The 15,488-nt window shown below is 42.6% G+C and overlaps 1 protein-coding gene across 1 annotated transcript; it reads right to left on the bottom strand.

The window, feature by feature from the left end:
* Positions 1-7,503: 7,503 nt before the first annotated feature.
* Positions 7,504-15,377, bottom strand: LOC145397194 (uncharacterized). Its single transcript, XM_080270392.1, has 8 exons — positions 15,303-15,377; positions 12,765-12,896; positions 10,511-10,637; positions 9,825-9,921; positions 9,731-9,770; positions 9,227-9,446; positions 8,891-9,083; positions 7,504-7,932 (listed from the first exon to the last, which is right to left on the bottom strand). The coding sequence occupies exons 2-8, from the start codon at positions 12,877-12,879 to the stop codon at positions 7,738-7,740; spliced, it is 987 nt and encodes a 328-aa protein (XP_080126518.1). The 5' UTR covers positions 12,880-12,896; positions 15,303-15,377; the 3' UTR covers positions 7,504-7,737.
* Between the last annotated feature and the right edge of the window lie 111 nt (positions 15,378-15,488).

Genomic DNA, 15,488 nt, shown 5'->3' with positions numbered 1-15,488 from the left:
CTCAGTGGACCATAATGGCAATTCTTTGGCTGTACATCCTTTCCCTAGCTCCTTTTCAAGATATCATTATACTCCAGTGTTATTTTCTTGTTACAGCTCAGTACTCAAGATGGGAAGATGGCAATTTTAGGCCAAGTTAGAGTAAAATGGGTATATTTAATAAGGTGACATAGAACAAGGACTCACTGCACCATCAATTAAATTATTTAAGAAATACAGTGTTAGTTTGCATGTAAGTTCCTGTATTGAGTGCCAGAATACAAACTGAGTATTAATGAGTACAGTATTTAATCCTTTGGTGAGCTTCAGTTACAAAAAATAACATATCTCTATTACTCACCTACCAGCACTTATTTTCATACCTTACTGAATGAGGAGCAAAGCAACAGTGGCTCAATAATTAAAACCAAGTGCATGAGGGTGTGGACAGGCCTCCAATTTTTGGCAAAAATTTCTGAACTATGTGATAATGATGGAACAAGTTTAATCTTTCTATATCACTGGTTCTTTCAATCTGTTCTGTGTGATTGTTGATGTAGCTCAACCCTGGTCTGTCTGTCAAGGTAGACCTGTCAACCACAGGTAAGCAACTGCTTCTGTGGGGCCATCCTACAGGTACAAAATAGTACATACACCATGTAGGGATCCAGCACCCCCTTGTGGTGGACAGGGTTTCACCAGGGTTAGACCAGGTCAGTTTCATGGCAAGGTGCAGGGAAATATGAGGATGTCTGGCTCCTGGGTGGATGCCACAGATACTCCACCCAGGGTGTACAATGCCACCACACGTAGGCTCCTCATCAGCGCCACTCTGTGATGTGTGTTGCAGACTACTCACATCTAACAATTACTGGCTTTCCATAAATTACCATAAAAAATTTGGAGTTTGCTTACTCCTTGGTGCACCCAGTTTTAATTATCCAGCCATAAATATAATATATATATGTATATATATATATAAGAAATATGCATCCAATAAAAATATATAGTAACACACAAATACAGCTGCAGGAATGATACAGAAGTGACAGACACGATAACAGCTACTCTATAAGTTTAAAGAGGCGATATCCTCTACAGCTGCACGTGAGATTAGTGGTTTCCTAGCATCTCTTCCTTAGTGACTTATTTTTCCACTCTGCATCTTAAAGCATTCAATCTGGTGACTTACTCTGCCTCTAGATGATTTTATTTAACATACGACAGATGAAGTGTGTATGCCTGAGAAGTGGAGTCAGGATTTCAGAAGCTTGAACTGTGAGTGAAGGGGAGTGTGGACAATTTAACTGGGCAGACTTGGGTTAGTTTCTCATTCCAGCAATTTTTTTTTTTCTGATCATCTGGTGCTACTACATCATTATCATCATCACCATCATTAACCGGACCTTACACCCTAGGCTTGGGCAAGGCAGGGTCCAGGGTGCCAGAAACAAACTTGACAAAATGAGATGCTGACCAGTCTGCCTAACTGAATGGGTCACACTCTCATTCACTCTCTAATCAAGCCCCTGGAATCCTGGCTCCATCTATCATAATAAAGTATAATACACTACTGGACTAAAGGCTTTACAGTGGGTTCATGTTGGGGAAAGAGAGAGAGAGAGAGAGAGAGAGAGAGAGGAAAAATAAAATCAAACTCTTACCTGTCTCTCTCCCCCACCCAACATTTGCACTGTCACAATGGATCCTCTACAGTGGGTCAAGTTTACTAAGGAAGAGATGCCAATAAGCCAACTAAATCCACACTAACATGGCCCCTAATCTACAGAAGCTAAGATCACATACCAGCAAATGCACTTGATTGACTCTCATGGTGGCAGCAACTCTTGTATTCTACTCTGGTGATTTTTATGCAGGGGAGTCACAGGAGCCGGAGAGAGTTAATACTGTCACCCTCACCTCTCTCATCATCGGAACAGCTCTATTATTCTATTCTGGATAACGGCAGGTGATTTTATTCAGCTGAGAGTGAGTCACAGGAGCCTGAGAGGGGTCACCATCACCCCTCTCATTACTGGAACAACTCTAGTATCCAATTCATTTCTGGCCTATTTAGTGTTAACCCCTTACTATCATAAAGGCTATTTTATTCTTGCTATATCCATTGAAGCTTATTCTGCTTCTGAAAGCCCGGCATCGTTAACGTGTCAGAAGTTCTTCCCCAAGTCCCTTACTCGGCCAAATTTCTCACTAATTCTTACTGCCTCAGATAACTTTTTTTTTTAAGCATATGAGAGAGATAGTGGAGATGTTAGAAAGTCTTTATTTACCTCTTCTTCTTACTACATATTCATCTGGGGTTACCAAGGCCATAGCATACACTTCACCATTTCATTGTACGTGTTTATCACTTTGTCAGCTGCCTAGAATTCCAACCTACTAAGTGGTAAGAGATACATCTATGAGAGGCCTTTCCTAAGCTTAAATTCATTATGTCACATGAAAAAATAGAAGGATCTGCTTGCAGTGAAGGGGTTAAAAAATATGTGTTGTGAGCTGCCACGAATTCCTATCTAGACAGAGGTATGGATTGGCATGACATTACTATCAGCCTTCATAATACAGTACAATATCCCTCTTTTTTTTCAGTTGTGATTTTGTTTGTTTTCTTCTCTGTGGATGAGTTAATTATAAAAAATACAAATCATAAAAAAATACACAATTCTATGGCATATTCTGGGATTGTCTGACAAAATTTGATACTTAAAAAAATATAATAATAATAATAATAAAACTATTGGATTCTAATGCTTGTAGATGTTCTGGGGCCCTATATACGATCTTTACGCAATCACATATTAAATTATGGTTGTGCGAGTCTTTTTAGCTGGATTATCACTAACTGCAGGTGTCCTGCTAAAAACAAGGGATGACCATACAATAACCCTTTCCTAAGCTGAACAAGGCCCTCTGAAGGTAGCAAGGATGAAGCACAAGAGCCATTATCACACTGAGAGGGCTCAGGTAAACTCGCCATTTTGGACACCGCTATATCAATATGTACACTCTTGGATGCAACTGTAAGGAATAAATAAAATAATACTGTGATGATGATGATGATGATATTAATAACAATAATAATAATAATAATAATGATTATGATAATAATAAAAAAAAATAACCCCCAAACTATTATAAATCATTTGTTGCACATCTATGGGAACAGAACATGACAGCTGATCATTTTGAAACAAGCTCACTGTTCCAAATTTATTTTGTTTGCTTTTGTTGGGGATTTCTTTGTTTGTTTCTTTTTTTGCAAGACTGTGTCTAACTGCTCTGGGTTGCTTTGGGGGATTTTTTTTTCTTTTTCTTCTTTCTTTCTTTTTTTCTCTCCAAGAGTATCCGAATACATGCATACTGGAGCAGGTGCATCCAAAATGCCGAGTTTAAACTAAGTCTCCAGCTGTCATGAGTCGCAACGTTCTTAGCAGCAAGTGTGGCCATTGCTTGTATTAGTGCTGTGTTCTTGGTGCGTAGGTCTGAGCACCTGGTAAACGCCTCACAGCTCACCGGTCATCAGCAACTGACAGTGATGAATGCCTGTATGAAATGCCTGTCCTATGTCCAACCCTTCTGCATACATGGGTTTTGTGTGCATGCAAGAATGAAACATACCTCGTGGGACTGTATGAGTTAAATACAGTAATCACTCTAATATCCGGACGCCCAATAACCGAACATCCCCACTAACCGAACCTTATCGTCCTGGGATCAAACATTCCCAAAATGGTCCGAAAATCCAAAAAAATTGGAAAAAAAACCGATTTTTTGCCGTCCGTAATTTGAACTTGCCGCGCGCGCCGCGTGAGAGCATTGTTTTGGTTCGTCATTCCTCCGACGTCCGATAGAGCGCCGCTGCATCATCCCCACTTCCCGCCTGTCTCTCACCGCGACTGGACCTGCGCTGTTCGTCATGGCTGCCCACGTGCTCGCTTTTGTGGTGGTGCCGTACTTGCTGCAAGGCCTCCTGCTGCTCTCTGCCCTACTCTTAGTGTGTGTGATGATGGCCCCGCCTCCTGAGAAAAGGAAGAGAGTGGTGTTGACTCTGGAGAAGAAACGGGAGATATTGGAGAAGGTTGATGCGGGTTGGTCTTCCTCTCGCATTCTCCGCGAGTTCAACCTGGCCCGGTCGACTTTGTTTGATATCAAGCGTTCCCGAGACAAGCTCATGCAGTACACGGCTGACTTCTCGTCGAGAAGCAAACGCAGCGTGGAGAGGAAGGTTATGTTTACTCCCAAGTATGCAGAGATCGACCGCTCCACGTTGATTTGGTATCGACAGCAACGTGCAGCTGGTGTGATGGTACGTGGAACGGAGCTGAAGGCTGCTGCTGAGAAGTTTGCAAGGCTTCACGACGCCCTAGACTTCAAGGCATCCGAGGGTTGGCTCTTCGCGTTCAAGTTGCGACATGGCCTTACTAACCGTAAAGCACATGGCGAAGCATTGGACGCTAACGAGGATGGAGTGGACGAGTTTCGGCACAAGGTGAAAGGCTTGATCGACAGGGAGGGCCTCACTCTCGGTCAAGTCTATAACGCTGACGAAACTGGCCTATTCTATCGCTCGGTGCCAACGAACACTCTCGCCGATGAGACGGAGAAGCGTGTACCTGGCCGCAAGCTTTCTAAGGAACGGATATCTGCTTTGTGTTGTGCCAATGCTAACGGCATGCACCGGCTTAAGCCCGTTATTGTTGGCCGTGCAAAGCAGCCTCGGTGCCTTCGTGGGGTGATGGATGTCCTTCCTGTCGTATGGTACCATTCTTTGAAAGCATGGTTCACAGCTGTGATTTTCAAAGACTGGTTTCACCATCACTTCGTCAAGGAGGTCATACATTACCAGACGAAGACACTGGGAATTCCTCGCGACCAGGTAAAGGCTCTCCTTCTCTCGACAATGCACCTGCCCACCCGTGCGACAAGGACTTGGTTGCTGAGAATGGCCGTATTAGGTGCATGTTTCTGCCACCTAATACGACTGCTCTCATTCAACCAATGGACCAAGGAGTGATCGTGGCAACAAAGCGCCTGTACCGTCGGAAGTTCCTGGACGAGGTGATGGTGGTTCTCGAGGACGAGGACGAGCGCAGGGAAGGACGTGACACTCGAGGCAAGCGGACTTTGGAAAACCTTCGCCGCTACAACATCAAGTCTGCGCTGTACAACTGGGCTAGTGCATGGAAGGAAGTCCCTGTGAAAACTCTTGAAAATGGTTGGTCTCGTCTGCTTCTCGGAACAGATGTGGAGTACGATTTCCTAGGGTTTGACGTGGATGACTTCCATGCACGGCTACGTACGCACGGCGACGATGTTGATGTGGACGATGTTCGTGAGTGGTTGGACGGCAGCGGGCGATCCTGGGTATCAGACGTTGTCTGATATCGAGATCGCGTCTTCGGTTGCTGGTGTCAGTCCCGAACTTGAAGATTCCGACGACGAAGGCGATGATGATGCAGACTCCGCCCAGCAGGACACTACTCCAGCCATCCCCAAGCTGAGCGCACTCCGGGAACATCTAGAGTTCGTCCTAGACTACCTGGAACACCCGGACTGCGACAGGGAGATGGGGCCCTTGGGACTCGTGGAGGAAGTGCGTGCTTTCCGGCAGCGCATCATCAATCGCCAGAATCGTCGGTCCTTGCGTCAGTCAACGATTGACAGTTTTTTCAGGCCCGTGACCCCCGCTGTGCCAAGCCCTGGTTCCACTCCGTTGCCTCCCCAAGACAGGCCCTCATGCTCCGAGCCACAGCCCAGCACATCAGCTACAGTGGAGTCACCGCTCGACGTGAGTTTGCGGCTGTCTTCAGAGTCTTCTGTAGTCGGTACGCCATCACCACTACCCACCGATGCACCCCTTGGACGCCTGCCAGTGATACTCTCGGGCTCTGACAGTGAATAAACAGCAAGAACTTCTCCACTAGACCACACGGGAATTTTGAGTGTTGTGCAGTGAAAAAAACGGTGTGTTGTGTTAAGGTTTTCAAGTTGGGAGAAAAGACTAAGTAGAAAAGAAATTTAACGTAACTAACCTTCTTTGTTTTGGCTTTGGAAACTTAAAAAAAACTTGGGAAAAGTTAATGTGCAACACTTAAATTTAATGGAACATTATTTGGACTAAAGTGAACACTGTGAAAAGAACGGACTTCTGTGTGTTAGTGACTAAGTTCAGTGCAAGACTTCAGGAAGAGTGTAGTGCAAGTGCTTCAGGAAATCGTTCTTACTGTCAGAGTCCGAGAGGAGGCGGTTATTCATCGAGGTGGCCAGGGACTTGCTGTAAGTAGCCAAAATGTTTCATGTTGTACTATTTTCCATACTATATTTACCAGAATGTTTCATATTGTATTTTTTCCCATACTATACTTACCAGAAAGTGTCATACTGTACTTCTTTCCATACTAAACTTACCTCATGCATGTGCAGTAGGAATGGGTTTTTCAGAGTTCGGTTAGGTTCGGTTAGGTTAGGTTCGGTTAGAGTCCATAAGTACCAGAATGTTTATTAATGTATGAACATACTTCTAAACCCACATTTTATGTGTCTATTGCATTTATTTCAGTCATTTATGTGCCTTATTGGTGTGATTTGGGTGTTAAATAGGTGCTATGCATGTCCGGAGGGAGTTGTATAGGTGTTTCTCTGTGTTAGGGTCCGTAAGTACAAGTCCATAAGCTGGGGCCCAATATCCGGACAAAACCAATATCCGAACCTACCGATGGCTCTATTGATCCGGATATTGGAGTGATTACTGTAATCTAATTTGCTGTTGTGACCTCTTCAGTGGCAAATAACAGCATGACTTGTACAGTAAGCCCTCATCTTTCACATGGGTTATGACACAAGGACACCAGTGAAAAGTTTCTGCAGAGTACCCGGTAATGACTATTGCAAAAGGTTCCCCCCCACACATACACTTTAACTGTCAAATGGCTAAATACCTTTTGTATTGTCCCATACACCAGCAGATACTGAAATTTACTTTCTTCTTCTTAGATGATCTAAACAAATTTTGTTAAGTTATCCCACAATACACTTTAAAGTTTATTATGTGATCATGATTGATCTATAGCCAGACACCTTTTTCCTGTATGGGGTGGGCACAAACAACTTGCCTCCATGTCAGACTGTTCCCTGTTCCCTGGTATTTGGCTGCTCTCCTTTCAACGCACACCCTCCCCTCTCTCATACAAATCTTTATCCCTTCATCTCATTCTGTTTCCCCCTTAAAAAAAGTGCTGCACCAGAAAAGATGAAGGCTTAGTGTATTACTCTTGACATTAGCTGAAGTCTTTCCTAAGCTGAATAAAATCTTCTGACGGTAGCAAGAATAAAATATAAAATTCAGCACTGAAATGAGGGTCATATTCTAAGTGGCTTCAGAGATTCCTTATACTTCTTCCTCGGCAATTTACTCTGCACATTACACCTCAATACATGTTGCTGATGGAAATTATGTTGATACTGAAATGATAAACCTAATATACAAGAATGTGGTAAGGTGTCTATGTATCTACCTATTCATCTGCCTATCTATCTATCTATGGCCAGACACCTAAATTCTGGAAAGGGTGGCCACAAACAAATCACCTCCATGTCACCCTGTCCTCTCTCAAGCACACACATCCTCTAACATGCAAAATAAATCCCTAAGGAAAAGAAGCTATAAAGCCTCCTTTGCCACCAGAATACAACTGTGAGAAGATGGAGGTCCCCAATTTAGCTGCCTGCACTTCCAACCTACTTAGCAGTGAGTGATGCCATTGCTCGTATTAGCGCCGTATTTTCAGCACGCAGGTTTGAGCGCTCAGTGCACGCCTGGCTGAGTTCCCCAGTCATGAGGGACAGCCGGGATTCCAGCGAGGAGATGCGACGGTCCCGCTCCTCAAGCAGACCCAGCAAACGACGGTTCTCCTCACGGGCTGACTCCAACAGCTGAAATGCAAATTTTTTTTTAACATTATTAATTTCAAATACTTAGAGATGGTTTAGCCATGTGGAGAGGATGGTATATGAGACTGAGACTGACTACTGGAGTGTATGTGAGAGAAATGGAGGGGGAAGAATGGGAGGAGAACAAGGAGGAGACAAAAGGATAGTGTGGAAAGATATATGAGAGAGTGAATGTGAGCTGGAGGATGGGGAACCAAATTGGAAGAGGACAGGGTGATGTGGAGGAGATTTATTTGTGGCCACCCCTTACAGGATTAAGGTATCTGGCAACAAACAGACAAATAGATAGATAAATTTGTTCTCACTTTGGTAGGTGGGAACACACCCTAGAGTCACTAGATGTAGTGCAACGTTATCGTGCCTCAACACTGACTGACAAACCAAACTGTTTCTTTTAAGCAGGGAAACCATTTGTATCATTAGGTGGTAATGCTGTGTGGTGATCTGGTGTGTTAAGATGCTCCAAGCAGATGGGGCCTGTAAGTTTACATCCAAGAGGCGATCAAGGTTTATCACATAATGCCACTCAAGGGCAAGTGAGGCTGGTATTGTAGTAAGATGGTTTGAAACCACCTGAGGCATTTGGGTTATGATACTCCAAGTGTGACTCATAAGGGTTTGAATCTGACAGGTGGCTAGGATCTGCTACTTATGTAATGTCACTTATATATGAGTAACGAGTCACTCACCTATAATGCTTGGCTAAGGCTACATGATGGATTTCTCACTTAAGAAACCTCTCAACTACCATACTGCAGTCCAGGGCAATTTCAGAGTAGATGGCTAACCTATGCTTCATGTGGCATTACAGAATCAATATTACAGAATTCATTTGTCTTCTGGGGTACCTAAACTCATGTGCACAAGACCAAGACTCTCATTCTGATTTGGGTGTTCTAACTACCAGGTCACCAGTAACACTGCTGGGTGAAAAGCCTACCTCATCCACACTCTCTGTAGTTGGTGTGGCAGGGCGTCCATTGGCGGGAGGGCGTGTTGATGTAAGTGTGGATGCTGTGGGGTGGACTGTGGTGGCAGCCGATGACGGCTGAACCAGGGACAGTGTTGAATCACTCATTGTCAACGAGTCATAGTCCTGGTTGTCCTCGTCATCTGCTTCCAGGTCACTTGGACTGCAACACACAAAACTATTAATCCTTTCACTGTGATGATAGCTTCTTCATTGTTTGCTACCAGTACTGCTTGATAACAAGACGATGATAAATTACAATAATACACACACACACACACACACGCAAAATAAAAATCACATCACCTCTTGTTCCTATGACTGGTGAAGGACTTCTTTGGGACTGGGTTGGGTCCTGCAGCAGTGGAGTGATGATGGTGGTGGTGATGGTGATGATGATGATGATGGTCAGAGGTGGTTTTCTCCTTGTCCTTCTCTGGGTGTTCGTTGTAGTGGGTGTTGCGCCGTGTCTCAGCCGTCATCGAGAGAAGTTCCTCATCCTCTCCCGTGCTGCCTCCTGTTGACTGTAAGGAGAGGAGAGGTTGAGGTTTTATTTCACTTTGGGGACTGGATGATGATGATGATGATGATGATGATGATGATGATGATGATGATGGAGATGATGATAAAGATGGCGATACTGCCACTTACTGATTGTACCAGGAAGCAATTTACCCCTTTCATACACTATTTTAATGGGAAATATGGTCTGGATGATGGTGATAATTTAGACATTCACTGAGAGGCAAGGGAAGTGGTTATCATCTGGCTCAACAGTTTTACAGAACATACATACTGGATGATGATGATGATGACAAAGATGATATTTTTTCTGGACCATGCCCAACCACTATAATGAAATAATAATGACAATGATAATAAAAACAATGACAACAATACTAACCTCAGTGGAAGGCAGATGTACAACCCCCGTGCTGCGTCTCTTCTCTCTCAGCTTCCGTCTGTCCCTCTGCTGCTTCCCCTTGTTGGTGTGGTTCGGCCTAAGGATACCAACACATTAATTTATATGTACAGTTGCCCACAGAAGTTCCGTTCCTTTCCCATCCAGTAACTCTCTCGCTCATTATTTCCAGAATTGATTTTCCCGTGAAAGCCCACCTTTATGATGCAAAATCTGATGCCATCATTGATTTATTCAAGTGTTTTCTATTTGGTACATGATTTGTGAAAGCAAAACTATCACATCACTGTCTATGAAAAGAATGAAACATTTGTGGGCAACTGTACACTCACCCACCAAAGTACATTATCTGAAAACAGGAAACTGAAGGTGTCACAGTGAGCGTTCTTGCTGTCTGGATATTTTTCCCCTATGGTACATACCTCTGAATGGATGTTGCATTCCATATGTTGTATAAAGGTTCTTCTTTAAGATAATGTAATAAAGATGCATACATATTCATAACACGTTACTGCAAGAAATTTGCAAATGTCAGGGAAGGGAAGGGAAGGGAAGGGAAGGGAAGGGAAAGGAAAGGAAGGGAAGGCAAGGTAATGTAAGGTAAGGGAAGGTAAATTAAGAAAAGAATAGGGAAGATAAATAATGGAAAGGACAGATTTTGTTGCTACCTGTTAGGGCGCTTGTCTTTGATTCTGGTGGCTGGCTTTGGACTGGCATCATGGTCCGGGGCACCAGGGAACAGCCCACCCGTCCCTGCGTCACGCTCGCTGCCCTCACACTCCTCATCTGCTTCACCTGATGGGTACAATTTATGTATTTTGAAAAGAACGACTGACTAACTAGAAAAGTGTGTGAGGTTGAGGGGAGGAGACTAAGGATGAGATGGAGGGATGATGTTGAATGGTATATAATAGATGTGGGTGTGAGTTGGAGTGAAGGCAGTTTGTGGACAGATGAAGGAGCGACATGGAGATGATCTGTTCACGGGAACTCCCTCTAGGATGAAGGAGTGAGTAATATTGAGAATAAAACACAATAGCTGAAGCTGCAGACAAGGGATAAATGTGATTAGTTATATCTAACACATTCATGATGGTGCTCGAAGATTAATAAAATGCTGTGGCAGTAATGCACCAGAATATAATACATATTAAAACTGAGGTAACAGCAGAGCAAAAATATAAGTAGTCATCACAGTGAACCAGAGACTGTAGAGCCGAATGCTTCCAATCTGTTGACTACAATCTTGCCTATGCTAAATAACACCAACCAGCAGTGGCAAAAATAAAACACAGGAGTGGTCACTGCAATTCCAGACAAGGTACACTGAGGAAGACACAGGATGAAGTAGTATGCTGCTTTAAGATCTTCATGTATTACTAGAGAGCTGGTGCAGAACAGAGGAAATTCAAGGACTGGTATAAGGCTCAGCTGTCTGATTCATCCTGTATGGAAAATAGCATATTATGATGATATGCTATGGTACATCACATTCAAAACTATTGGAGCTTTGCAACAAACACCACTCCAATCAATGGCTACACAGCTATTTCTTCCGGTACCCGGTACTTAAAAACCTGATCTGCCAGTGTCCCCAGTTCAAAATATGGCGAACAGCAATACAGTAGGGCATACAGGAACGCATCTCTGACTAAGAGTAAGAACCATTAACTTAAAAAGCCAAAGTTCTCACATATTTCCTCCAGGGGGTCCATACCGTATTGCTTCCTTGTACTGTAACTGACTGGCCTTATCATGAGAAACAGTGAGATAGCCAAGATAAGAGACTGCAAAGATAGCACCTGTGGATATGCTTTATCATGGACGTTCTTCAACTTTAAATGATTCTGTTCAACTTCAGAAAGCCCTCTCTCATTAAAGGGGAAAATAAATGCTCCATCTGCTCCATCCACCTTGAAAAAGTCTCTCTCTATAAAAGAATGAAGTATAAAACACATTACTGTAGAGGAGCATTTAACCCTTTCTGTATGATGTTGGATTCTTCACTTTACTCTTCTGACCTGTGGAAAATTGTATGTAATTCAATGAAGAATTCTAACAGCACAGATAAAATACTCATTTAATTTTTTTTCTTTTTTCTTTTTTATTCTTGCTACCTACAGATGATTTTATACAGCTTATATGAGCATTCTAGTAGTATGGATTAAACACCTACCAGTATCATCTTCATTATCATCAGCTGGACCTCCTTTCCCATTCTAAAGTGGGGTGAAGTAGGATGCAGATAGCCAGAAAAAAACTTCACTGACATACTTGCCAAGGTTTGCCCAAGTGAATGAGCCACACTTCCATTCATTCTCCATTCAAGACTGTGGAATCCTGGCTTTGCTCCTCACACCACAGGTGATTTTATGAAGCTTAAGGAAGAACTCTGGTACTATGACTTGAAACAATATGTAACCTTTTCCTTTTCATTCTTGCTACCTCCAAATGATTTTCTTTAGCTTAGGAAGGCGTTCTTGTACTGAAGTGGTTATTAAAATCTTCATAAATCCTTTTAGATTGATGGCAATTTTGAAAAACTTGTTCTCTTCATATCCACTCAACTTCATTCACCTTAAGAACGACCTCTCATAATTCAAGGGTTCAAAATGACAGCTATCGGTCTTCCTTTCAGTCCAGACTCATCTCACTGAGCACACTGCTTGGTGCTGTTTGTTGCAGTTGTAGTTATGTACTGTGAGTGAAATGCAACAGGCTGAGAGCTATACCGGTACCTAAGTGTGATATTCAGCTGATATATTTCCTGTTGTTTATTGGTGTACTGCATTCTGTATTCTATCAGTTATTTTCTTCCTCTCTTGACCCTATCTCACCTCATCCTTTGGAGGAAAAAGGTCTGTATAAATAATAATAATGATAAGTATGTTGTTATTAAAGTCACACGGGAGGCTACCATACCTGGGCGTGACGTAGGGTTGATGTTGCGGGCGCGGGCGGTGCGAATGCGGGACCGACGTGAGGAGGTCTCAAAGTCCAGATCCACATCTTCCTGGCTGACCGAACTGGATGCCATTTTACCTCACTGTCCTGCTAAGTAAAAAATAATAAATAAAAATATATTGTACAAATGAACTACCTCCCCAACAAATAAGAAGGAACATTGCCTTCCTTGCATTATTTTACAGATACTTTTATGGCAAATGCTCAGATGGTGTTACACCCATTGTGCCACCTCTCCACACCTTTCCCTGTGCTACATGACCATCTGGTAGTGCCCATGTGCAGACTGTCACACAGCCATATTGCAGAACTTTTGTCTATCATAATTCATTTATTCCCCTGACCTGCTTCTCTTTGGAATTTGCTTCCCCTGATTAGTTTCCCCCCAAACTTCAACCTCCAGCAGTTCAATCCAACTGCTACAGACTTTTTAAGAACAGAGGACACCTGCCATCTGGTGTATCGAATTATTTTTAAATTGTTTTTCCATCCTCTCTTCATCTTATATAAAAAATAAAAATGATAAATATTAAGAGTGCTTCCTGTTGGAGGAACAAGACATACCAAAATAAATTTAACCTACAGTATTCATGTCATACCTATTACTGTATTTTTGTAGGAAGAACATATGCAAAAAAAATAAGTAGTAAATCCTTAATGTAAGCAGTAATTTAGCCACTACCCTGTGTGTTAAACTGTCTACTCCACTAAATCAGAAGGATCCCTATTTCAGGAAATCTAGTCCCTATTTTATGTACTTTTGTTGCTAAATTTCATACAATATAATGTGCGATAATGGAACATCCTCCATCAAACAACATAATCTGATTATATGATGTACAGTATACTTATATACAGGTAATACAACAAACTTTTAAACAGGAAGGAAGTGAAAGAGATTACGGTGAACTCTCCATTATCTGTTGGTGCAGTATCCGGAATGGCTATTTTGGCCCTATTAAAGCAACATCCAGCAATTTTATGCAACATCCGCCGCTGAAACAGGACTTAACCGGTGGTCCAAGGCAATATCTGGGATTGGGGGGTCTCAACTGGCTCATCAGCAGTGGCCAACCAGCACCAGAGGAAATTCCCAAACTCGGGAGCCACTACACTGTTCGCTATGCACCAGACAATCAGAATCTGTCATGGGCGTGGCTTATTCGGAGCACCAAGAATACCGCCGTGCTCTCATTCTCACCCATGGTTGTCACTGACTCAAAATGTGCCTGTGCATTCCTGATCTTTTGACCATGCAGTCACAAAACCCTGGCGCTCTGACTAACTCCGTGGTGTCCTGTGTTCAAGCTACTGTACTGCGTTGTATTGCAAAGCTAATGGCCTGTAAGTGCTCCTGTCCTAGTGCTCTGTTGTGATTGTTAAACTTCCCTTGTGCTGTATTGTGTACTGTACTGTTTACAAGTACGGCCCCCCTGGTGCTGTTTCTCCCATCGATGCCAACATTTAGTGAGTAAATACAATAGTACACTATGTACTGAACTGTATTGTTTTTATATGCTTAGTTTTCATCTTTTACTCATGGTAAAGTTTTTAAGATAGAGGGTCGAGACAGACAGAAACACAATATCTGGCTCAAGGCCGAATGATGAGTTGGTTGTGCAATATCCGGCGGCTCACATTGTTTGGCGTAGGGCTTGGCTGAATTACACCGGATAATTGAGAGTTTACTGTAATGCACTGATTTATAGAAAATTACTCATGTTTTGGTTACTACCGTATGTTGGAGAGTGAAAATGGACAATTAGGCACTAAATTGGAAGTTTTAAATTGGACAGCATTTAACTGGGGATTCACTGAATAACACATAACTTTCTCCCACTCTTAACTAAGATTTGCTTTTGAAAGAGGGTCAGAAGCCAAGCAAAAATAAATTCAACTTTGGATACTTCTTCTCTTTAACTACAACTTCTTGTAGTGGGTGGAATGATGCATGAAAAATGAATGTAACCTAAAATACTCCTTCCTAAATCTACGATTTGCTTTTGGACAAGGAACATGAGACGTAATAATAAACATACCCAAGTTTTCTTCTCCTGTAACTAAGATTTCTTTCTGTAGGCGGAACAAAAGCAAAAATAAATAATGGAAAACCTACGATATGTCTTCCCTCATCATTAAAATTTCTATTTGTAGGAGGAACAAGATAACATACAAAAATGCCAAAGAAATATAACCTATATTTCTCCCCACATAACTATGCTTTGTTTTTGTACAAGGTACAAGAGATGTGGGATAATTCTGCAACCTCTTCTTTCCTTGTCCTTCCTGAAAAAACAAATGTGAGTTACGACTGGGAATTGGTAGTAAATATGTTTGTGAATCCCTGCCAAGATCCGCTGCTGACCTGGGCTGACCAAGTTCGCCAGGCAGGTGTCTCGTCTCACTCAGCATCATGACCTCCCATACTAAGTACCCACAACGTCCAACTCTTACTCACATACCACAAAATACTACTCTGAGGGAACACGAACTTACCTCTTATCGTCTAAGTGAGAATCAAGCACTCCATTAACCTACTGAGATTCTTTTTCATGAGTAAAAGGTCCTCACCCTCTGTCACTTTCAGAAAACATCGACATGGAAGTATAAACGCCAGAAACCTTGATGCTGTTTATTAAGGATCTTAAGCCACCCAGATAAACAATCTTCCTATTAAGCCTA

Source organism: Coenobita brevimanus, chromosome 40, assembly GCF_032717465.1.
Source record: "Coenobita brevimanus isolate Jiangsu-jjx chromosome 40, ASM3271746v2, whole genome shotgun sequence".
Classification (NCBI taxonomy): Eukaryota; Metazoa; Arthropoda; class Malacostraca; order Decapoda; family Coenobitidae; genus Coenobita; species Coenobita brevimanus.
The sequence above is the reverse complement of the archived record's forward strand: the minus strand, read 5'-3'. Positions and strand labels throughout refer to the sequence as shown.